General features: G+C 45.1%; 1 protein-coding gene across 2 annotated transcripts in view; it reads left to right on the forward strand.

Annotated features, from left to right (window-relative positions):
• OC90 (otoconin 90) overlaps nucleotides 1–25,088 on the forward strand; it is a 619,335-nt gene extending 594,247 nt beyond the window's left edge. For both annotated transcript variants that reach the window (XM_078685553.1, XM_078685554.1), the window contains one exon: nucleotides 24,532–25,088. In XM_078685553.1, coding sequence (XP_078541679.1) covers nucleotides 24,532–24,851 — 320 coding nt within the window. In that variant the 3' untranslated portion in view covers nucleotides 24,852–25,088. The remainder of the gene's footprint in view (nucleotides 1–24,531) is intronic.
• The last annotated feature ends 251 nt before the right edge of the window (nucleotides 25,089–25,339 follow it).

The raw sequence follows: 25,339 nt of genomic DNA on the forward strand, positions 1-25,339 counted from the left end.
AGGGAGGGCAGTCCACCACTGCCACACCCCTGCACCGCCAAGAGTTACTGCTGCACGCCCGCCAGATCTCAAGTAATTTTGTAGTCTGGTGGGCAGGGTGGCAGTATCTATGGTGGTGCCTCTTCCAAAGGTGGCGATGCCTTTGGCACCACAATGGGAACTCCAAACAGGTACTTGCACGGTATGGACTACAAAGGCCATGCCATGCAGGAACTGGGGCGCATGCACAAAGAATGCATCCCCAGGCTGAGAGGGCACACCTTTGTTTCAGGACTGCCAGACTTTTCATGGAGGAAAGACCTCCATGAAAATGCTGGCAGTCCTGAAACTTGCAATATTCATGGCTGTGCCGCAGCGCCACCACCTGCATCTTACAATGGCCCTGACCTCTGCGCCACTGCCAGGGAACTCTGGTTCCATGGCGGAGCCAGCGATCTAATTATATTCAGACCGCCCAACTCGTAATAGGGCGGTCGGACAGCCGATGCGACGGTGGCTAGACCGCCACCGCTGCACCACCACAAGTCTGGAGGTCCTCGGACCGCCAGCCTCATAATTAGAGCCTAAGGCTCAAGACAGCTTTGCGGACAGCCTGGGAACTGCAGATCGGTGTCTTAACTTGTATCATTTAATATCAAAGGATGGTGGACTTGGCAGCAGCCTTACATTTGGCATTCATGGATTTATCTATTACATCTGACTGTGTGAATAGGACAACATTGTGGTTTATTCCAATGCCCATTGGTATAGAGGCAGCACTGATTGGTCTTTTCTGGCAGGTAGACCGAATTCTATTCTCCAAATTAGTATTTGGGCCTGGGGTCAAGTGTTGGGGAGCATTTGTCACTAGGGGAGTGCAATGAGGTTACACCCAGCTCCTTGCCTCTTTGTGCTGAATCCAAACCACCTTGAGGCAATACTGAGAAAAGGAGTAGTGACCACCAGAAAATGAGGACTGAGAGATTTATTTAGAATTTAGAGGGCTGTAGTCTGTCCCACCAGGACAGCGGGGCGACGTTCCTTTCTGCCCTGGCAGAGTACAGCCAGACATATTTTATATGTTTTCCTATTTGGTACCACCAGTTTTCCCCTGACAACCCTGAACAGGAGCTGGAATGTGCACCTTATATGGGTTGGATGGTCTGAGGTACTATGACCAATGTTAGTCAGGCCTTTGGTCAAAGGTTTCTTTGGGCAGAGCTAGCATAAGCTCCACCATCAGAAACATGGTGGTTCCGGCGAGTTTGGCAGAAAGCGTACTCCTTCGTGTTTTTGGTGGAGTATCCTGTCTGCCAAACTCTAAATAAGTCCAAAAATCTGTTTCATTACTACTAAAAAACTGATGATGCCAGTCGTATTTCTAAATCGCCAATAGAAGTTCAGTTTTTGAAGAAATGTATTGTTACGTTTGAATTTCTTCCTTCATCTGTCAAAGTCCCCAAAAATGTTTATATCAAACACCGTTATGCCTGAAGCACTTTTCACATTTTGGGATCATGTTTTATTCACCTTCAGATTCAAACCAGTTGGTTTCAGAGAGAAGGCTGCATTTTTTGCCGTCCAAGGGAACATATTGTGTTCCCCTTGTACAAGTCTGAGTATAAAATCCCAGCAAAACAAATGTGGACAGTCTGCAAGACAAAGTGCTTGACAATAGGCACTTACAGGGCAGGAATGTGTCTGTATACAAATGTATGTAAGAACGCTTCAGGAAGAAGAGTAAAATAGTTTCAACAGGTGCTCGTTGGACATCAGTCAACGTATATCCAATGCTATGAAGCCCATTCTAGCCTGCTTTGGGTCCATTGAAGAACAATTACGACTAGTGGCGAGTAATCTAAAGGAGAAGGCTGGATGTGGCCCAAGTTGCCACATAAGGAGAGAGACCACTGCACACACAATCAGGAAACGGCCCATTTAAATGTAGGTTACGCTCCCTTACCCCCAACGGTCCCGAAGATCCACCAACAAGAAATGGCTATCCGACATAGGGGGAACAGTGGGGAACAGTGGCCATACAGAAAGAGCACAGATTGGGGACGTGTGAAAGAACAGATCAGTTTCAACCATCTTGGTGCAATCAGTATTTTGGTACAAAAATTGCACCCAATCAAAACCAGTTCCATCACGCCTCCCCCCCAGGAAAGGCAGCTCAAGTTTGGCTGACTCTACCGCCAGATAGCACCCCATTTACTTTGATACTAACGGGTGTCACACCACAGTCAGTAGATCAATGCAAAGACTGTCAAAAAATAAATCAGCACATTTGTGCACCAGGAAATCAGGTTGTAACTCCAATATCATATAAAAGATCATTATGGCATGTAGAGTCAGATGGATAGGTCACACATCGAAATCTGTCGAGGGTGATTGCATAGTTCTACATTTTAAAGACCCCAGGTGTCTATACTTTTTGTTAACACGCTTGAGCAATGTGCCTTCAGATAACATAAGAAAAAAGGAGTTAGGCTCTTAGAATATGGGACTGGCTGAACCCTATACGAATACAAAAATATATATATGCCAACCCACTCAGTTCAGTTTTGCTCTAAGTCATTAGCAACAGATCAAGCTTAATTTTGATTTGTCAGGTATATTTATTTTTACCTTCTCTTTTAGATACACTTCATAGAAAAAATCAATTGTTTCTATGTCAGAAAAAACAACACAACATATAGAACAAATATACACATTAACTTATACGTACCATTTATCAAAAAACATTATTACATACATATAAACATTCACTGTACACTATACACTAGGTTTTCATTATATACAACCTCACTTATACAAATCTATTTTCAACTGTTCCTTAGGCAAATATCAACTCTTCGACCTTTGACAATCAATGAATCAAATCAAAGGAACAATAGTAGACAAAGTCGTAGTTAGCAGGAGATAACCCTTGTTATCAATTCAATGAATCAATAATTATTAATATTTTGAACAAATGGTATCTCTGTTCTGCCGACGCGTTTCGAACACCACACATAAGTTGTGGGTTCTCCTCAGGGCTTTGTCACTTCTATCTGCAAGTGTATAGAAAAGAAGAAAAGCACCAGACGGTGTTTCAGTGTACATTCTCTAGCCTCATTTAGCTGCATAGCTTACAATATACAGCCTTTAGTCCATATTACCTTTCAAGTGGCTGGGGTAGTCCTATGTTCGGTTTTTAAATCTTTAGAGCTGCAATCTAAAGAATAAATCTAGTTTATAGCCAAACTCGGCCTGAGCCTTACAGTTACTTTCACAAAACACTGCGAGACATACCTTTGTTTAATCTTGTGGGTCTGCTTATGGGCGTCTCCCTATGGCTCGGACACACTTTTCACCTATGAGTAATGCAGGATTATTTTAATATATACAGGCTTGTGTAATCTCTCAAACGCGTGAAGCAGTTCACAACTCCAATCCTACCTTCATCGGGTGATCCGATCACTTCAGGAGCATGTCACTCCATATTTAAAATAATTTTTGGATGCGGGCAATCTGTAGGAGAAAAATGGGTTCTAAGTACACTGATCACTATTTGGATGGAAGCTGAGGCCGCTTCGTTGTACTCTGTAACTGACCTTGTTAATATCGGTTTCTCCGGACTTTTCCAAGCGCGCTGTCAATTTCCCTTCGCCTCACTTATAGTGATTTCGCTGTTTTGAAAACAAAACAGGGAGCGCATTAGTTCCCCCTTCTTAGCGCGTTTCATTCCCAACCCGCGCCTGCCCGTCCCAGGCCGATTCTCCTTACCTCCTATCTGCTTCTCTGCAGCTCTTCCTCACTTCACTCTAGAAGGAGGCGGCCATGTAGCTTGCTTCCTTATGGCGACCATGTGACTTCTGGAATTCTGGGTGTTGTAGTTTGACTACACTCGCCTCTGTATTTGCATTAACTGGATTACAAAAAGATATCTCATAAAGCCCATAGGTTGCCTTAGTGTTGATTACTCATTTCTACATTACGAGTCAGTCGTTTCTCGGAGAGCCCCATGCAAACCTCCAAATTTACAATCTTGAAACCTCGGAGAGGGTATTTAATCCATTTTGCGCACTGTTAAATTTCAGAATTAGGTACGCTTCTTTTCTCAGCAATGTGTCCTCGATGTCAATCGGACCTTTGCCTCCTGATTGCACTATGGCACACAATACAGTCCATTTAAAGTCCATTTCGCTATGGTTCGAGTCCATAAAGTGTTGGACCATTGGCGCACTCAATACCTTTTTTTTCAGGTCAAGAATAAAAAAAAAGGTATTGAGTGCGCCAATGGTCCAACACTTTATGGACTCGAACCATAGCGAAATGGACTTTAAATGGACTGTATTGTGTGCCATAGTGCAATCAGGAGGCAAAGGTCCGATTGACATCGAGGACACATTGCTGAGAAAAGAAGCGTACCTAATTCTGAAATTTAACAGTGCGCAAAATGGATTAAATACCCTCTCCGAGGTTTCAAGATTGTAAATTTGGAGGTTTGCATGGGGCTCTACGAGGAACGACTGACTCGTAATGTAGAAATGAGTAATCAACACTAAGGCAACCTATGGGCTTTATGAGATATCTTTTTGTAATCCAGTTAATGCAAATACAGAGGCGAGTGTAGTCAAACTACAACACCCAGAATTCCAGAAGTCACATGGTCGCCATAAGGAAGCAAGCTACATGGCCGCCTCCTTCTAGAGTGAAGTGAGGAAGAGCTGCAGAGAAGCAGATAGGAGGTAAGGAGAATCGGCCTGGGACGGGCAGGCGCGGGTTGGGAATAAAACGCGCTAAGAAGGGGGAACTAATGCGCTCCCTGTTTTGTTTTCAAAACAGCGAAATCACTATAAGTGAGGCGAAGGGAAATTGACAGCGCGCTTGGAAAAGTCCGGAGAAACCGATATTAACAAGGTCAGTTACAGAGTACAACGAAGCGGCCTCAGCTTCCATCCAAATAGTGATAAGTGTACTTAGAACCCATTTTTCTCCACAGATTGCCCGCATCCAAAAATTATTTTAAATATGGAGTGACATGCTCCTGAAGTGATCGGATCACCCGATGAAGGTAGGATTGGAGTTGTGAACTGCTTCACGCGTTTGAGAGATTACACAAGCCTGTATATATTAAAATAATCCTGTATTACTCATAGGTGAAAAGTGTGTCCGAGCCATAGGGAGACTCCCATAAGCAGACCCACAAGATTAAACAAAGGTATGTCTCGCAGTGCTTTGTGAAAGTAACTGTAAGGCTCAGGCCGAGTTTGGCTCTAAACTAGATTTATTCTTTAGATTGCAGCTCTAAAGATTTAAAAACCGAACATAGGACTACCCCAGCCACTTGAAAGGTAATATGGACTAAACGCTGTATATTGTAAGCTATGCAGCTAAATGAGGCTAGAGAATGTACACTGAAACACCGTCTGGTGCTTTTCTTCTTTTCTATACACTTGCAGATAGAAGTGACAAAGCCCTGAGGAGAACCCACAACTTATGTGTGGTGTTCGAAACGCGTCGGCAGAACGGAGATACCATTTGTTCAAAATATTAATAATTATTGATTCATTGAATTGATAACAAGGGTTATCTCCTGCTAACTACGACTTTGTCTACTATTGTTCCTTTGATTTGATTCATTGATTGTCAAAGGTCGAAGAGTTGATATTTGCCTAAGGAACAGTTGAAAATAGATTTGTATAAGTGAGGTTGTATATAATGAAAACCTAGTGTATAGTGTACAGTGAATGTTTATATGTATGTAATAATGTTTTTTGATAAATGGTACGTATAAGTTAATGTGTATATTTGTTCTATATGTTGTGTTGTTTTTTCTGACATAGAAACAATTGATTTTTTCTATGAAGTGTATCTAAAAGAGAAGGTAAAAATAAATATACCTGACAAATCAAAATTAAGCTTGATCTGTTGCTAATGACTTAGAGCAAAACTGAACTGAGTGGGTTGGCATATATATATTTTTGTATTCAGATAACATAAGGGCACACCCACCAGGCCCTAGTTTTAATCAACGGCTATGCCGGACTGAGCACATGCAAAGTAACTTTCAACCCTGGGAGTGTATTGCACATGCAAACCGCTTTAATGTTTTATCAGGTTTAACAGATATAGATCGATATTCGGTACCAGCAACTCTGGAAGGAGAGCAGGGCCAAGCAGGCAGGATCGATTTACTAACGAACGCCCCACAGGAAACAAACTCAGCGGGGGATGGGAAAGTGACATTACCCGCCCTCACCTTTTCTCCCTGCATCTTCGAGGAAACTTTCTCCAACTAAATGCTAACAAGTCGGAGGTTTTGTTGGTGGGAAAGAACCAAGACCGTTGGAACGAGTTCTGGTGGCCTTAGAGTTTAGGCACCGCCCCTGCCCCTAAACCTGTAGTGAAGAACTTGATTGTACCTGGGAGCTAATAAGTCTGAAATACAAAGGCTACAGAGAGTCCAGAATGCAGCCGCAAGAGCTCAACTCGGCCTGCGCATAGCCTGCTCAGTGACAAGTGCCATTCGTTGTCTTCACTGGTTGCATGTCGCTAGGCGTATTGAGTTCAAGGCACTCTGTATAGCTTTTAAAATCTTGAAAGGTGCATCTCCGGAAATCTTAATTAATTTACTTCTTCCTTACACTCCCATGCGTCTGCTCCGCTCTATGGGACAATGCCTGGTAAGTAGTCCCTCGCGTGAGCAGGGTACGTGCAGGAGGTTGTTTCTTTAGGAGTAGAGCTGCCACCCTTTGGAACTCTTTGCCAGCCCACATCAGAGGGCTCACCAACTACCTTCAATTCAGAAAAACTATCAAAACCTTTCTTTTTCCCCTTCCGTAGGCCTTCCTGCTGCTCTTCTGTGCGTGGTCATCTCTCTGCCTTTTAGCGCCGGGACGCCTCTTGGCTGGGGCAGCTGCCGCGCTCTATAAATCCACAACATGACGAAGCGAAGGGGCAAGTAAATCTGGGAAGCATGATCACCCCTTTAAGGGTATTGTCTTGGAATATAGCGGGAATCCGCCCAAAGCTGAGTAACAAGGATTGGTTAAGCTATGTCTTAGGTTTTTACTTAATTTGTCTACAAGAAACTGAAATGTTTTAACACCCCCTGAATAAGGTATTTATTAGGCCTCGGTTTTCAAAAATATTTTTATGCGTATTTCTCCCCCTCTCAAATTATGGTGCGTCAAACCGGGTGGATGTGTAGTTGGGAGATATATACCAGTCTAATGATATTTATTTATGGTCTTATAATTTTTCATATTTCTATTGGTTTATAGGTACTATCTCTCTACTTATTCCAGTGATTTGTTTGAGTCGCCCTCATCTGGAAATAATACAAATAACAAGGGTCACATGACAGACCCTCAGGAGCTCACCTGTAAGGGTTCTCGCTGTGAGATTTTTGTTTCCTGGTTTTGACTGTAGGCAGAGGGCTGCATCTTATGAACTGATGTATTATGTTGGAAATTGATTAATAAATGTACACTGGCATGAAATGTGATTGGATTGATTAACTTAAAAAATGTTTTGGCACTGTGCACTTTTTGGGTTCATTGAACCGAAATAGATACCGAAAAGTGTCTCTATATCGGTCTTTTGTAAATTAGCAAAGGTGCTGGTTTGGATATCTGTGTGTTGCAATCCAACAACAACATTAAACCTACAAACTATGGCTGTCTTCATGTTTATTAACATTCGAAGAATACTGTCTCCCCAGGAAATAAGGAATAACATAAAAAGTAGTGAATAAAAAGTCTTTCCCCATTGACACAACGTAAATTAGCAATAGAATTGAATTATCTAAACCTTTGGTAGAGTATATTTGGCAAGCTTTAGTAGGAATAAGTTTCGGTCTCATCTAGTATATACTTATCGATGTCATCAGTCATATCCACAATAATTTCCAAAGAGTTGAGCTTCTTTGGAGACACGACTTCTTTCTCCCTGGGACACGGTATTAATAGAAACTAACATGCACTTCAAATATTTTCAAGTTTTACTTGCCTGTGCATAAGTATAATGTTCCTTTGTTAAGTTATGCGCAGATTAGATGTTGTAAAACTTCTTTCTCGCAGATTCAAGTCTATTGTTTAGTTTTCTAGTGGACTTTTGGTCCCAGCAGTGAAGTATTGGAGCTCTCCTCTAGATGTTTGTTTTGGATTACGAAGATTTTGCTGTGAATTACTCTTATAGTACTCCTGGTTTACTCAATATCAGAAATGGGTTTATTAATTTGGGAAGGGTGAAACCTTTAACAACTCAATAAACACAATGAGGTTAAATCTCAAACCAAGCCTCGGTGTGATTGCTCAGTCCCTGTGGCACAAGCAGCAGTAGTTTCTCAGAAAAATGTATATTAAATTCAAGCACTAGCAATCACTTTAAAATAGATTAAACAACACAATGACATTTGCAAGCCAACTTGGAAAAAAAGCGGAAAACTTAATAAGCAAAATAATAATAATAATAATAAAACCAGATAAGGGGATTTGGAGATATGGCAAATTTGAAGAGAAAAGGCACCAAACAAAAAAACACCCTGGTGGAGGCAGATAATAATTAAAACTGTGGTAACTTCCAGATTCAGAAATCATAATCTCTGTACCATATTAACTATACTAGATCTTTACAGAACGTCTTCTTTGGCTTTCATAAGCAGAGCTATCATAAGTGCATTATACGTGCAGCAAGTGCAGTGACAGTCAGGCCCACTGCACCCAGCTGTGGCTTTCTTTTACCACCCAGTCAGTGAGCCTGCGAACCTTTTACCCCGACTGGATAAGGGTAAGTGTTACCTTTGCTGTGCCACTTGAGCGAAAGAGTAGATACCGACTGATTATGACAACGTGGACTCCAGAAGAGTGAAAGAGATGAACGCAGAAGGGCACGTAATGTACAAACTAAAAAGACTGAGCCGCCAGACTGCAGGGCTAGGGTTGGTTATCCTTTTGAGTTCAGTCAGGATCTGGGCTGAATCTCTACTGCAGCCAGAAAGTAGACATGATGAAAATGCTATGGGTTCTCTGACAGAAACCAACTCAAGGGACAGAAAATAAAATACCCTTGGCAGATGCAGGATCGTCACCATAGTGCATTACAGGATATATGGCCTCCCACCAGCCTGGCCACCACTGATTTCCATGCAATCACACAATGCACAAGAATGTTACATGCATACAGCATGTGCATGGAGGGAAGGACTTAAGTTATGTAGTACTGGGCACATTTGCTCAGGAGTGTACAGATCTTCTCTTTACCAGAGGCATGGATCTATGATGTTACAACGCGTTATTTTACAACGCAGACCGTTACATCGCAATTTTTACAACGCAGGAACCATTACAATGCAAACCTTTACAACGCATGTCATTACATAGCAGATGCTATTACAACGCATGGCATTACATCGTAAGTATAGGTAAGTATACCTTTTTAAAAAAAATGTAATTAAGCTAATTTAATTAAATTAATTTAATTAAAATACATTTTAAAATAGTAATTATTTTTATTTAATAAATTTAAATTTATTTATTTAAATTAATTGTAATAAAAATTGTAATTAATTTTATTTAATTAATATAATTAAATTAATTTACTTTAAATATTTTTTTGGTTGTAATTAAATTAAATTATTTAAAATAATGTATTTAATTTAATTATTTTAATTAAGAAATGTAATTAATATAATATAATAATTTAATTTAACCTAAAAACACCCCTGTACCCCAAAACCCAAACCCTGCCCTGAAACCTAAAAACACCCCTGTACCCCAAAACTCAAACCCTACCTTGAAACCTAAAAACACCCCTGTACCCCAAAACCCAAACCCTACCCTGAAACCTAAAAACACCCCTGTACCCCAAAACCCAAACCCTACCCTGAAACCTAAAAACACCCCTGTATCCCAAAACCCAAACCCTACCCTGAAACCTAAAAACACCCCTGTACCCCAAAACCCAAACCCTACCCTGAAACCTAAAAACACCCCTGTACCCCAAAACCCAAACCTTGCCCTAAAACCTAAAAACACCCCTGTACCCCAAAACCCAAACCCTACCCTGAAACCTAAAAACACCCCTGTACCCCAAAACCCAAACCCTGCCCTAAAACCTAAAAACACCCCTGTACCCCAAAACCCAAACCCTGCCCTAAAACCTAAAAACACTCATGTACCCCAAAACCCAAACCCTGCCCTAAAACCTAAAAACACCCATGTACCCCAAAACCCAAACCCTGCCCTAAAACCTAAAAACACCCCTGTACCCCAAAACCCAAACCCTGCCCTAAAACCTAAAAACACTCCTGTACCCCAAAACCCAAACCCTGCCCTAAAACCTAAAAACACTCATGTACCCCAAAACCCAAACCCTGCCCTAAAACCTAAAAACACCCCTGTACCCCAAAACCCAAACCCTGCCCTAAAACCTAAAAACACCCCTGTACTCCAATCCCTGCCCTAAAACCTAAAAACACCCCTGTACCCCAAAACCCAAACCCTGCCCTAAAACCTAAAAATACCCAAACACCCCAAAACATATACCTCAGTACCCCAAAACATATACTCCTATACTCATACTTATTTTAAAAATTACTTAAATTAATAAATTTAATTTATAATATTTAAATACATTAATAAATCTTTTTATTTATTTTTATTTATAATTAATAATAATTAAATCAATTATATAATATTAAATAAAATTAAAAAAAATTATATACTTACCAATATTTACGATGTAATGGTATGCGTTGTAATACCATCTGCTATGTAATGCCATGCGTTGTAATGGCATCCGATGTAATGGATCCTGCGTTGTAATAGCTGCGTTGTAACAGCATTACGATGTAAAAGTTGCGTTGTAAGTGATACACACCGCCTCCCACCAGCCTGGCCACCACTGATTTCCATGCAATCACACAATGCACAAGAATGTTACATGCATACAGCATGTGCATGGAGGGAAGGACTTAAGTTATGTAGTACTGGGCACATTTGCTCAGGAGTGTACAGATCTTCTCTTTACCAGAGGTTCAGGTAATATACCAGCCGTAGGTTTTTTTTTTCCTCTTTTTTTGGGTGTTCAAAACCGCTTTATTGCATGGTTCATACAGTACACTGCTTTATGCGCCTATAACCCTGGGGCCGGCAGCGTGTTATTCGTATCAGTGAAAACGTTGTGGATGGTGTGACACAGCCTTTTTACCGGCATCCCGGAGGCCCGGTGGCGTACAATATTATCATTTAATAAGTGTCTTGCATCTAGTGCAAAAAATATACCTGAGAATTCGCTGCAGTAGAACAATTGTTTTCGTTTTTATCAGTTTCCAACATTAAACAAAACTGTGAGGCCTTGTAAACACACTTGGAGGTGGAGGTCCGAGTCAACAGAGTAGCTTATGTATCGATGATCTTTCATTACTATACATTGATAAATTAGTAGTCATGGTGATGTACATTCGTCATGAGGATGAGCACCATGTGTGGCGTTATGGAGTATTGTCGAGTGCGGAGATACGGGTACATGGTGTAAGCAGAGCGGCGGAGCCACATAGTGGGCAAGGGCCCAGCGGCAATGTCTGGGAGTACAATGTCCATTGATAGTATGTGGAGGTGTCTTGTGCAAGGTGGTGATCTACAGCGTGATCTATGGGGTAGCGCACCGGGTCCGTAGGAGGTGAGATGTGTATGTGCCGACAGGCATTGTGTCTTATCTCTGAGTGTTAGCAGTTTCGCTATTCGCTAGTATGTCCTCCCGCAGGAACATCGCTGTCATCTGCCTGGGCAAGTAGGTAGCCAACCAGCGGACCCCAAATATCTTTAGGTCGGTTGGGGATCGGCAGCAATTCAGTAAAGGTGATGTGCTGTTCCTGACAGTAAGTCATGTCTGCCAACCAATCCTTGAATTTAGGCGCTCTGCCTCGGCCCCAACGACACGCCACTCGTCGCTTTGCTAAGAGCAATGCAGTATCTACGATTTTTTTGCAGGATTTTGGGACGTGTGGTGTATGCCCAAGGAGCATGAATAGTGGTTCCATAGATATGGTTTCTCCTGTCATCGCAGTGAGAGCGTCAGTCACTTGTTGCCAGTAGAGATGTACAAGAGGGCACTCCCACGCAAGATGCAGGAAGCCCGCATGCTCTGCACGGCAGCGCTCGCATCGGTCGCTGTCGGCCAACCCAAACCTGTGTTTTCTTTCCGGGGTATAATACAGTCGCTGCAGGAATCTGTAGTGTATTATCTTGAGTCTGCTACTGGCTGATATGCGAGCCGTAAGGGTGCAGCAATACTGCCATTGTTCGTCAGTGAGCTCAACGGCCAAGTCAGTACTCCAATATGCCCGAGCTCCCTCCTCAGGCATCGGAGCGGTAGTCCTGAGCTGGCGATAAAGGCCAGAGACTAAGTGTGCCCCTTCTTGTGAGCACAGCAAAAAACGAAGTGGGGGAAGGATTTCAGGTTCGTCAGGGAACTCAGGCAGGATGTCCCTCATCCCCAGGCATAGGCGTAGGTAGTAAAAAACATCGAGCGGGGTGCGATCCTGGGAGGCAAAGAACAGCTCAGCAGATTTTAACTTACCGTTCGAGAATAGATCGCCCCAGCAGGTAACCTGCACTCTTTCACAAAGCGTGCGAAAGCCCCGTTCCTGCAGTAAGGCAAGGGCAGGGTGAAACGTCAGCGGCAGTTTAGGTGAGTACGGTAGGCGGCAGGACATTCTCCTGGCCATACGGCACCACGCATCTAGTGTGCAGGAAACAGAAGTATTCGGTGTCAGTATTGATGATTCCGGGCAATGGAGTAGGCCATTAAGCGGAATGGGATGAACGATCCAGGCCTCCACCGCAAGTTGAGGCATGAAGGGTGTGGGAACCAGCCAGTGGTAAGCATAATGCGCCTGCGCGCATTGGTAATAAGCTTCAAAGTCAGGGACATCGAAGCCTCCTTTGTCATATGGCAGGATCAGCGTGGACCATTTCAACCGTGGGCTCTTGCCCCCCCAGAATAACCGACACAGTTCCGATTTCAAGGTTTTAAAGAAAAAAGCTCCCGGAAAATAGGGAATATTGAGAAAGAGGTATAGGAATCGGGGTAGAACCACCATTTTGATGAGGGACGCCCTGCCAGTCATGGACAGCGGCAGGGTAATCCAGTGGTCCACTGCGGCGGTAAGCTTCGTGATCGCTACTCCATAGTTGGAGCGCAACGTTTCATCCCTGTCACGAGAGATTTGTATACCGAGGTATCGGAGATCCGTCCGACACCACGAGGGGAAAGTCGATAACCGCATCAGTGAGGGGGTAGAATTGCGACTTGGACGAATTTATGTGTACTCCTGACATCCTCCGAATACGACAAATCCTCTCAGTAGGGGATTGAGGTTCAGGTCGGGGTGTTTGATATAGAGCGTAATGTCGTCAGCGTATAAAGACACATCAATTTGGCGCTGAAGGCATTGTATCGCTCCTTCTCGATGCAGTTGACGGAGTCTACAGGCAAGGGGTTCGACCGCTATCGCAAACAAGAGGGGAGATAATGGGCACCCCTGATGTGTGCCTCTAGTGATGTCGATGGAATTCGAAAGGCGACCGTTAATAAGGACTTTCGCCGTTGGTTGCGTGTAGAGTAGTTGAACCCAGGAGATGAAGAGCTTTGGGAATCCCATGCTAGCCAGAACTGAGAATAAGTAAGGCCATTCAACCGAGTCGAATGCCTTAGTGGCATCTAGGAAGACAGCAGCTACTGGTGAGTCAGGGTGAACCGTGCGGAGCAGAGAGAACAAGGTGCGTAGGTTATGAGAGGTAGACCGACCCGAAACAAATCCAGATTGATCAGGCAATACTATCCTGGTCATAAGAAGGGATAGCCGAGTAGCCAAGACTTTCGCGAGGATCTTGACATCGCAATTTAAGAGGGAAAGCGGGCGGTAAGAACTGCAGGAGCTAGGATCCTTGCCGGGTTTTAAGAGCGAGGTAATGACTACCTACCGCATGGAGCCAGGGAGGATGCCATCGCTCAGCGACTCCTCATAGACCTCTCGAAGGACGGGGGCCATGAGGTCTATGTATGCTTTATAAAATTCGGCGGGGATACCATCAAGACCAGGCGCCTTACCATTCTTTAGTGACATGATGGCCTCGCGGATTTCATCTAGCTCGAAGGGGGCCGCTAGAAAGGCTCTATCGCCATCGCTGAGCCAGCCAAGTGCCACATCGCCCAGGAAGTCAGCGTAAGGTATATCGGCTGCAGTGTCAGTGGTGTAGAGTGTATGGTAGTGAGAAGTAAAGGCATCGAGCAATGCATCCGAGTCCCTGATTGTGTGCCCTTGACAGTCAGTGAGTTCCAGTATTTATTTATTTATTTATTTATTTTTGACATTTAATAAAGCGCGAACAAATGCCCGCAGGCGTCTCGGCACTGTTACTATTGCAGACTTCTCCTATGCTAGGCTTCATACTATTAGAGGTTGAACAACCAGGTTTTCAGTTGCTTTCTGAATGACAGAAGATTTGGGCTAGATCTGATGGATTGGGGGAGTGTATTCCATAGTTTCGGGGCAGGAACCAAAAAACGTCGGTCTCCCCAAGTGACCAATTTAGTACGGGGTACCACCAAATCGTTCAATTTGGCTGAACGGAGAGGTCGAGAAGGATTGTATGGGGTAAGGTGGTCTCTCAGGAATTGAGGAGCTTGTTGGTGCAGTGATTTATAAACTATGCACAAGGTCTTAAATTTGACTCTATTCCTGATGGGGAGCCAGTGATAGCTTCTTAAAGTTTTGGCTATGGGTTTGAATCTGGGAATTCCCGAGAGAAGTCTGGCAGCTGCGTTCTGCACTGTCTGCATTTTCTTGATGACCCTAATTTGGGCATTGGCTAACAAGCCATTGCAGTAATCTAACGCAGACAGGACTAGCGCACTTACCAGAGTCTTGCCTGCATTCTTTGGAAGGAAAGGAAGGATCTTTTTTACCAGTCGTAATTTGTAGAAAGCCGTGGCGGCCGTCTGATTAGCGTGCGCCATGAAATTCAGTTTGCTATCAAAAATAACACCTACGTTCCTCACCTTGGGGGTTGGCTTAGGCAGAGCTCCAAAGGATGGTGGCCACCAAACTGGGGACCAGTTGGGACTAAGATGTCCAAAGGTTACCACCTCTGTTTTTTCGGAGTTCAATTTTAAACAGTTTGCCGACATCCATTGTCCGATGGCTAGTATACCTGTTTTAAAACTCTCCGCTACTGTTTCTCCATCATTCTTGATGGTTAGAATCAGCTGAGTGTCGTCCGCATATGAGGTAAGGTTCATCCCATGAGCTTTGATGGTTTTAGCAAGGTCCGACACATAGATGTTGAATAGTGTCGGACTTAGGGATGAACCGTGAGGTACCCCACATGGCAAGGACAGCTCTGTTGATTCGAACGGTCCCAGCGTCACTGCTTGTGATCTATCCTTCAAGAATGATGCCAGTAGATCTTTGGCTAGGCCCTGCACGCCCATCTTTTCAACACGGTCGACCAAGATCTGATGGTCGACCGTGTCGAAAGCTGCCGATAGGTCTAAAAGCACCAACAGTGCTGAGCCTCCTTGATCTCGGATGAGTCTAATGTCATCCGCAGCCTTGATTAGAGCCGTTTCTGTTCCATGAAACTTGCGAAACCCAAATTGGGTTTCATCGAGAAGATGGTATTGCTCGAGAAAAGCTGCCAGTTGGATGTTCATGGCCTTTTCTGCCACTTTTGCCAGAAAAGGGAGGTTGGCGATCGGTCTATAATTTTTTAGCTCTGTTTTATCTAGGCCAGATTTTTTCAGCAGGGGTTTCAGTAGGGTTTTTTTTAATGGGCTCGGGTAGGTTCCAGTACTGAACATCAGGTTACAGATTCGAGTTATAACTGGAATCAAAGTGTCTATAGTTGGGCGTAGGGTTTTCAAGGGGCATGGATCCAATGCTGAACCTGATTTAATTGAGCTGATAATGTCTTTAGCTTGGTTCTCTGAGATTTCTACAAACTGTGGAAGGGTGTTACTTATAGGTGGCGTATTTATTTCGTTAGTGCTATAAGTAGTAGAAGAGATGAATGCAGAATAAATATTGTTCACTTTTGTGAAAAAGAAAGATGCTAAAGAATCACAAAAGATTTGTGAGGTTGGGGGGTTAAGGTCAGGGGTATTTCCTGCCAACCGCTTGGTTATCTCATAAAGCCTTTTGTTGGAGTTTTGCGCGCTCTCAATTTGCTCACTAAAGTACTTTTTTTTGGCCTCCATGATAAAAGTTTTGTACTGGGTTAAGAGCTCCTTATAGTTATTTTTGCTTTCATCATCATAGTTTTTCCTCCAGTGCCTTTCTCTGTTTCTACAGAGCTGTTTATGTTTTCTTAGTTCCTCAGAATACCAAGGCGCTGAAGGGGAGTTCCTATTTCTGGATATGAGTTTGATCGGTACTAATTTATTAGTGGTGTGATCCAGCCAATCTTGATATTGCTTTGTTGCCATTTCTGGGTCAGTAGACAATGTTGGTTTACAATGGTCCAGTGATGCCTTGAGGTTCGGAATGTTAATGTCTTTCCAGACTTTAAATGGTTCACGTCTAAAGGGGGATGCTCTTGAAATAGGTGCTTCCTTAAACATTATTGTACCTAAGACCAAATAATGATCAGTCCAGGTCATAGGGAGGACATCGGTAATTTGTAGATCTTCCAAACTGGTGAAGATACCATCCAGAGTATGCCCTGCAGCATGGGTGGATCCATTCACCAGTTGTGAGAGCCCGACAACCTCCATCTCTGACAGAAGGGTCAAGGTGTCTTTATCCCCATTACTGTCTAGATGGAAGTTAAAGTCTCCCAACACTGTTATAGACTTCTCCGTTGCTAAGGATTCCAAGATGGTGACAACCTCTGTAAGGAATCCAGAACGGATTCCCGGTCGTCTATACAATAGCATGCCTCTAAAATTGTATGAGGGGGACAGGTGAATATCAAACTGTAGTGCCTCACATGTCACTGTGGGTATTGGTGAGGTCCGGATATTATAAGTATCTCGGGCAATTATAGCTATCCCACCTCCTCTTTTGCCTTGTCTATCCTGTCTATAAGCTCTGAATCCATTAGGGACGGCTATCACAAGATCTGGATCTGATGATTTATCCATCCAGGTCTCAGTCAGGAACATTATATCAATGTTCCTGTCTAGAAGTAGGTCAGCTATTTCTTGCCTGTGTTTTGCCAGAGAGCGAACATTAATGAGGGCTATTATGGTTTTTTGTTTAACTTGTTTTTGATTATAACTTTCCACAGGTTTATTTATAAGGGGAATGGATGCCTGACAGTGCTTACATTCTAGAAAGGTATTGTGTAGAGTGGAGTCCAAACTATATCTGGTACAGCTATCCGTAGTCCGTGGACGCAGATCGGTCAGCATTAAGGATGAATAAGGAGGGAGGCGGATAATATCGGGAGAACCAGGGGTGGTGGCCCTAGGCCCGAGTCCGGCGCGGACGGGCGCAGACGGGCTTGCCTTTGGCGCGCCCGCTGCGCCCGCCCGCTGCGCGGACGGAATGGCATCATCAATTTGTACTCTCTGGAGGAGGGTGGGAGGCGTCCTGGAACTGGACTGCCAACTCTTTCTCCCTCCAAGATGGCGCCTTTACCCCGCGTCGTCAGCCCCTAGTCGGCCACGCCGGGATGAAAGGGTGAGTGGAGCGAGCCTCGGTGCAATGCAAATCTTGCACTCGAGGAGCACTTACAATAGTAATTTTTAAAAGCGAAACTGCTAAAATATGTACAGCATTAAAATGTTACCACAATCACCACAGGTTAGGGATAGAGTGATAGAACCCCCGGCTTCCGCCTCAGGGGAGAAGTAAACAAAGTACGCCGTTTGAAAGGCACCACTCCTTAAATATCCGGGAGGGCGGGAGGCGTCCTGGAACTGGACCGCCAACCCTTTCTCCCTCCAAAATGGCGCCTTTACCCCGCGTCGTCAGCCCCTAGTCGGCCACGCCGGGATGAAAGGGTGAGCGGAGCGAGCCTCGGTGCAATGCAAATCTTGCACTCGAGGAGCGCTTACAATAGTAATTTTTAAAAGCGAAACTGCTAAAATATGTACAGCATTAAAATGTTACCACAATCACCACAGGTTAGGGATCGAGTGATAGAACGCCCGGCCTCCGCCTCAGGGGCGAAGTAAACAAAGTATGGTGTTGCGATCTCGTGGCGCTCGCGTGAGCACCGCGAGTGCCCTTCCCGGTCTGTCTCCCTCGCAGTATTTTCTAGCCTGCCAATGTTTTCCTCGGAATTTAGTTTCTCTATTAGCCTCTTCTTCGTATTTTGACAATTTGTCTCTAAACTCAGCGTGTATGTCAGGACTGTCGTCTGCCACCATTCGGAGTTCCAGAGCTCTAAGTTCCCTGTCTAATGTGTAAATAGTGTTCTGAATGTCCCGTAGAACCCCAAAACTTTTGGATATGCAGTATCCTCTTATGGTGACTTTAAAGGCCTCCCAGATGTGTTCGATCGAGTCCACTGTTCCCTTGTTTCTGGGAAAGAAAGCGGCTATTTCCTCTCCCAGCTCAACTCGGAACAGGTTGTCTAATAGTGCCTCAGGGTGTAGTCTCCATTGCTGCTTAGGGCTATCCCATCCAGGAATGCGTATATGCATCAGCACGGGGCTATGGTCAGAATATGTTCTTGGCAAATGTGTCACCCTCAAAACTCCAGCAGTTATCTCTTTGGTAAGAAGAAAATAGTTCAACCAAGCCCATGTGCCCATCTGCGAGGTGAAGTGTGTGCCTTCCCTCCCGTTAGAGTGTTGGTATCGCCATATGTCCACCAGTCTGCCTTCAGTGATCACGCCTTCCAGCGCCTCCCTAGCCCTAGGCTTGTAGTGGCTCGCCCCATCCGCTCTATCCAATTGTGGTATCAATGCCAAATTAAAATCCCCCCCCAAATAACATGACGAGACCCCACGTCCATGATTTTGCCCCAGAGTGTAGTAAAGAAAGCGGGCACATCCAGGTTAGGAGCATAGCAATTAACGAATGTATATGTGTCACGACCCAGTCGCCCCCATAATAGAGCGTAACGTCCTTCACTGTCTATCAAATCCCCGCACTTATGGAACGGCACTGTGCGCCTAAGGAGAATGGTGACTCCCCTCGCGTATGTGGAATAAGAGGAGAATATACGGACTCCAGCCCATTTGCTCGCAAAGGTGGCCCGCACCCGTGGTGACAAGTGAGTTTCCTGCAACATGGCAACATGGACATGATGTCTGTTGAGATAGGCAATCACATTTCGACATTTTTTGGCATTATTAAGCCCTCTAACATTCCATGACATGCAGTTCAGTTGTGCATCAGTTTTTAAGTCCGCCATAGGTAGTGCAACATCAATTTAACCAGTCTTGTTATTCGTGATGCAGCAGTATCTGCTCTACTCAGACAATATAGGTTACCATGGCATTTTGTAACTCGACCACCCACTCCTAGTGTAAAAAGTCTCCCCCCAAATCAGCCCATCCCCCCTCCCACCACAGCATCCCAATCATGCCAGCAGCTGTCTTCCCCCCCCTGTTCTCCACCCCCTCCCCCTTCCCCCCCTCAACTTCAACAACTTAACATTATGCATGGGGAGCACCCGTAAGGGAAGCAACAACAAGGGCGCACAGCCACTTCTCCCGCCGATGGCCCCCCATACTGTACCGCCCTTGTTGGAGGCAAGGGCAGGGATCGTGGTCCTTGGAGTACATTACCACTGGAGAGATCAGCCAGTTCTGTTCTACAGCGGGTCGTCCAAGCCCTCCGCGTTCCCGAAGCGAGGGCCGGGTACAGCAGTGCAAAGTGACAGAAAGCCTGGTCCTGTCGATTTCATGTGATCAATGTTCATCCACTGCTGAGGATGGGTCTTCTTCTTCCGGGTCCGCCTCAGCATCACGGCCACCCCTCCGGGCCTTGTGAATCGTTTTCAGAAAATTTTCAGCTTTTTGGGGATTTGTGAAAAAACGATGCTTCCCCTGATATGTGACTCGTAGCTTTGCCGGGTAGAGTAGGGCATATTCCAACTGGGCCTCTCGTAGTTTCTTCTTCACAGGTATGTATTTGCGTCATTCCTCCTGCACTAATGGGGTGAAATCAGGATATATGGAGAATGTGAGTCCATTGTAATGCAGGGTTTGTTGAGTCTGGGCTGCCCTCAGCGCCACATCCCGGTCGCGATAGTTCAATAATTTAGCAATAATCGGCCTAGGCGACATTCCGGGCTTGGGAACAGGAGCCAATGATCTGTGCGCTCTCTCGACAATGAATTGAGGTGAGAACGCATCCTCCCCCACGATCCTTTGAGGAGCTTCTCGACATAAAGTTCCATTTTGCCCGTGTCTGTGGATTCCGGAATACCCGTGACGCGTATGTTGTTGCGTCGGCTACGGGCTTCCAAGTCTTCATTCTTAGCTGCTATGAGTCGAAGCAGGTTGTCCATGCGGGCCAATTGCGTGGTATGGGATGAAGTGACGTCGTCATTATCCGAGATACGCGGTTCCGTTGACGTTATCCGTTCTTCGTGCCGGTCCACCTTGTGTACCAGGGCGTCCAGCCTAGATGTCATCCCGTCAACTTTTTCCACCACAGTGGCGAACCCCTGCCTCATCTCTTGGAACAGGTGGTGCAGGTCAAGTTCCTTGGCGGGAGAAGCAATGGCAGTTGAATTTGCATCACTGGGCCCAGGGTCAGTAGGCACCGATTTCGTACCTCTTTTTGCACCATCGAAGCTTATTTTCGTCTGGCGGTTTTCAGGACGCACCATTTTGCTCTCTGGTCGCTCTCCGCCCGTAACTTCACGTTCCCTCCTCCCCGCGGCTCCGCAAGGTTCGAGGTGTGGGGTGGTATAGCGACGACAGCAGCCACCTTCCGAGACCGATGTCTCTTCTCCAACCCACTCAGTGGTTCTTAATGTTGGAAACGATTTTTGCGGCAATCTAGGAGCGCACCATGGGGAGCCCAAATCACCAGCCTACATATGCGGTGCTAAATCGTGTTGGGAGTAGGCGCAGGTAGCCGTCAACAGTGTTTATTGACCAATAGTGCGCTGCGTGCGGTGTGCACTGATCCTGGTAGCGCTATGTGGCAGCACAATCACCGAGACCATAGCAGTGAACTATTGGTGTCACTGTTAGCGTGCAGATAGGTCAGCGGTAGGCTCTGTAATCACGTTGGCGCGAAAATGTAGTCAGCGCAGTCTCTGGTACCAAACCCAGATCACCGCAGCAGGACGCCGTGGTAGCAACCGCAGTTTTGGGTGGTCGGCGAGTTACCAAGTGTTCAAAGGGCCCGAGTGTATCCAAAGGGCCAGGAGGTGAGCAGACACGGCAGCGTGGCAAAGTCACTCATAGGAAGGGTCCCGGGGGATCGCGCCTCCACTCCCCACCGACCTCCGGCCAGTCGCCGAGAATAAAGAAGACGCCGCCAGCTCCAAGCACCCCTCACCTCGCACAGCGTAGAGGCGGGAACTGCAGCCGTCTGACTCCGCTCCGTGTCACCGAGGTCCGCGGCGGCAGCCCCGGCGCCCCCTCCGAGGGCCGTCCCACAGCCCGGGCCGCGCAAGGATGGAAGGCGCGCTCCCCAGACGATGCGCCCGCCGACGACGAGCCGCGGACACGGGGCAGGCTCACTTGGGTAACAGGCAGCCCCCGGTGTCGTCCGCAGTCCGCGCCGGCGAAGGGGACCGGAGCCAGGCACGTCCCAGGCGCCGAGACCAAGGGCGCGAGTCGGGCCCGCAGCCTCATGGCAATCACCGGCCTCGCGTAGCCCCCGGCAGCCGACCTCCTCACCCCGCAGCTCTCGAGGGCACCGTCGGCAGATTTTCAAGCGCTGATTTCTCCGGCCCAGATTGCGCCAGCGGCCCCGGCTTCGGGTCGAGTGTAGAGGGCAACTTGCTGCCTCAGATAGTAAGCAACATTGAAGGTTTACTCGTCAGTGGCAGAGGATATTTGGAGGATAATGGGCCCAGGAACGGGAGCTACTCAGCTAGGCAGCCATTCCGTGTGCGCACCCTCTAGCGCCCCCCCAGCCGTAGGTTTCACCAGTTCCTGCTCCAAGGGCGCAATGGTCGCCTTCTGTTATGGTCTGCGCTACACTTTGCGTGCACCATCCAACAAGCAGACTCTGGCGCTCTGCTGTGGGACATTGAAGAAAACATGGAACATCCTTGGTGGACTCACAGATTGCCAAGATTACTGATGGAAAAACACAAGTTAGACCGAAAAGAACATGAGGGGCAGCATGACACAGCGCCCATTTGTGACCCTGCTTATCCATAAAAGTTACCATCATTAAGCTTTCTAAAATGGTCTGAAAATGGAACAAATTAACTGTAGACATACAGAGATATGAAGAGTTCAGTGAGTGGATTTATTCGGGGGTCCCAGCGTTGGATAATGATATGTATTGCCATATTGTAAGTGATACCTCTAATTACCCTCCCCTTATTTAATTAAATGTCTGTCGTCATTGACTAATGATTATTAAAATTAGTTGTAATGGACAAATTATTATTAAAATTATTATTGATGTTTTGTTGTTCGTGTTGTTAATAATTATAGGTTTTATATAGCAAATACAACTGCTGTATTTGAGTGTTAGAAGTGTTGTTAAATAAGGTTACTAATACTCATTTAATTGTTGCACAGTTTATGGAAACGCAGAAAGCTAGTAGGTTGACTCAAAAGGATGTAGCACATCTCTCTGGGTCATTCTTTAAAACAGTTTTAGTCACTAGAATCTAGTGGGTAGACAACAAAATCGAGCATTCACACAAATTAAATCCACAGGCTGATTCCAGGCGAGGCTCCAGAAGCACTTTTTCTGTTAGTGCAGATGCTTCAAGATGACCCTATTGGTGTCTAGAGCTTGGCTTAATCAAATGGATGTTTAGCTGCAGAGAATGATGCAAGGCCTTCCTGAAATAGGGGGTCAGGCATGAAACCCCCACAGGAGGTAGTTTTATATCTGGTGTGCCCAATAAGGATTTAGGAGTTAAAACGTCTGGGAAGGGCCGCCATCTGTATTGGAATTCTGACCAATTGCGAAGCTGGGCCAAATTAAGCCACTGTGTAAGAACATGTTCTATAATAGTGAAAAACAAGAGAAGATAAAACATAGGCAATGACTTTATGCTGAACAAAACTATATGCTTTACTTTAATTAGTACAGTACAATCAACATGTTAGAAGGAGTCTTCACGAGTGGAGAGGTTTATGAAAGTGAGTAGATGCAAATTGTGAGTTCAGTTTCAGAATATACTTAAGGCCTCATTACAAGTCCCTGATATTTGATTAGGTTATAAAGTTTTAGGTAGGTACTGATATTTATTAAAGGATGCAGCATTTACCAGGTTATGTATTACCTCCCCATACCAAGTGCTGAATGGGGGTTAACACTGTAATACCATTTTGTTTTGATGTATATATGTAAGTTTTAGTCCTTCTTAAGCACAAACCTAGCAACGAAGAACTGTATGGGCAACCTCAGATGGGACAGATGGGGGAGGGACCAGGTGGAGGAGGGACCAGGTGGAGGAGGTATACATTGTGGAAGGGATGAGAACTATCTGAGATAGTGCTTCTTGGAGAGCTGAGCGTGCACTTACTTTCTGAATTGTAGGAGGATTGCTGCTGTACTGATGTTGTTACAGATCAAGGAGGCTGAGGCCGAAAAGACTTGTTTACTCCTTACTGCAGTTTCTAGTGTCTAATTTGCTGACGTTTGAGCTCTTTGACTGGCTTTGACTTCGTTTAGCCAGTTAGCCACGAATTTTTGTGTATATTGTCTTGTAAGTAAAGCAGCTGATATTGAAGAGGGGAGACTTCTTGATTGCTTAGCACAAGGGTCATGTTTCTTCAGCCCCATGATGAGCTATGCTGCTGCATGAAAGATGCCTTTCAGGGGGCATGGATGGCCTCTGGGATGCCTTTGATCATGGTGGTGCCTCCATCTAAATAGAAAACCACTAGGGCTTGAATTGTTGTTGAACTTAAACTGTGTTGCAACACTCAAAAAATTTTGTTTTTCCAGTACAAATTTGCCATATATGGCACAGAAAAAAAATGCTTTACACCAAAACTTGGATTACTGGAGTTAAGTCCAAAGAAGAATTCTCTGAAGTACTTTACCTTTTACATTGACTTTTGGTGCTTATGCAAAGTTGGGCCAACACCTGGGGGTAGATTTACAAGCCCCTTGCGCCACTTTTGCGTCACGTTCAACATGGGAAAAGTGACGCAAAAGTTGCGCAGGGGGCTTGTAAACCTGCCCCCTGATGTGTTGTCTTTATCATTTGTGACCACAAAGTTGGAGAATTATATCCCTTCATTTTGATCATACCCTTGCTATGGCTAGGTTGATGGATGCTACCCCTTTCCTAAATGGACCCTGGCTCAAGAAATACACTGTTATGCAGCTAGTTTTCACCTTGAGTAACCATTAAACATGCATAGTAAAAGTAGCTACTTTCACATGTAAATACAAATATTTATTGCACTGCTGTAACCAGTTCTCATATGTGTTTTTCATAGGCATGGCCACAAGTATTTGCGACAAGCTTATGTGTTCCTGTAACAAGGCAGCTGCCGAGTGTATGGCCGAAGCGCCAATCAATGAAACACTGAGATCGTTAAACAGACGCCATTGCCAAGAGGGGCGGATCATATGCAGGCACGGAGCAGTGCAGGAGCGGCCCTTAGGAGCAACCGGCTCAGATACCATGAGCTCAAGTTCTGAAGAAAGCAGCGAGGAGCCAAGCCCCATAAGGAATGTCAGGAGACCTCTTAACACACGCCCAGGAGCCGCACCACTGCGCGCTAGGCAACCACATTCACGGGCTCGCGGAAAGTAAAAACGGAATGCTTTCAGCAAATTGTAATTAGATATAACTGAAAATACATGCTAAATGCCTTAATATTTCATTTATTCCATAAATGCCTTACTCATTTATATTCCAAAATCTATCTGGAAAATGTTCTTGTGCTTTATTTGAATAGACATTACACAAAATTTGCTAAGTGGTTTCCTAGAAATCCAGTTACTTTCATTGTTGTGCATTGTTCTATTTGAAATAAAATACTAAAATCAGCTATGTTTGTACAATTAGAGTATTAAAGAATTTTATAGAGCAACACGCATTCATAGACAGTGTCACAGTGAGTGTTGTGTCATTGGATAAACCGCAAAACATAAGAAACAAATTGAAGAAAAGCAGCAAAGTGACAGTAATACCGAGGTCTCTGAATAATAGGATAAATAGTTCATGTTCCCTGCATGCCTCAAGAAGAAGTGTTCCTCTTTTATTTACCTTACTAGCAGGGAACAGGGGCGGTATATTAA

Source organism: Lissotriton helveticus, chromosome 4_1, assembly GCF_964261635.1.
Source record: "Lissotriton helveticus chromosome 4_1, aLisHel1.1, whole genome shotgun sequence".
NCBI classification, from domain to species: Eukaryota; Metazoa; Chordata; class Amphibia; order Caudata; family Salamandridae; genus Lissotriton; species Lissotriton helveticus.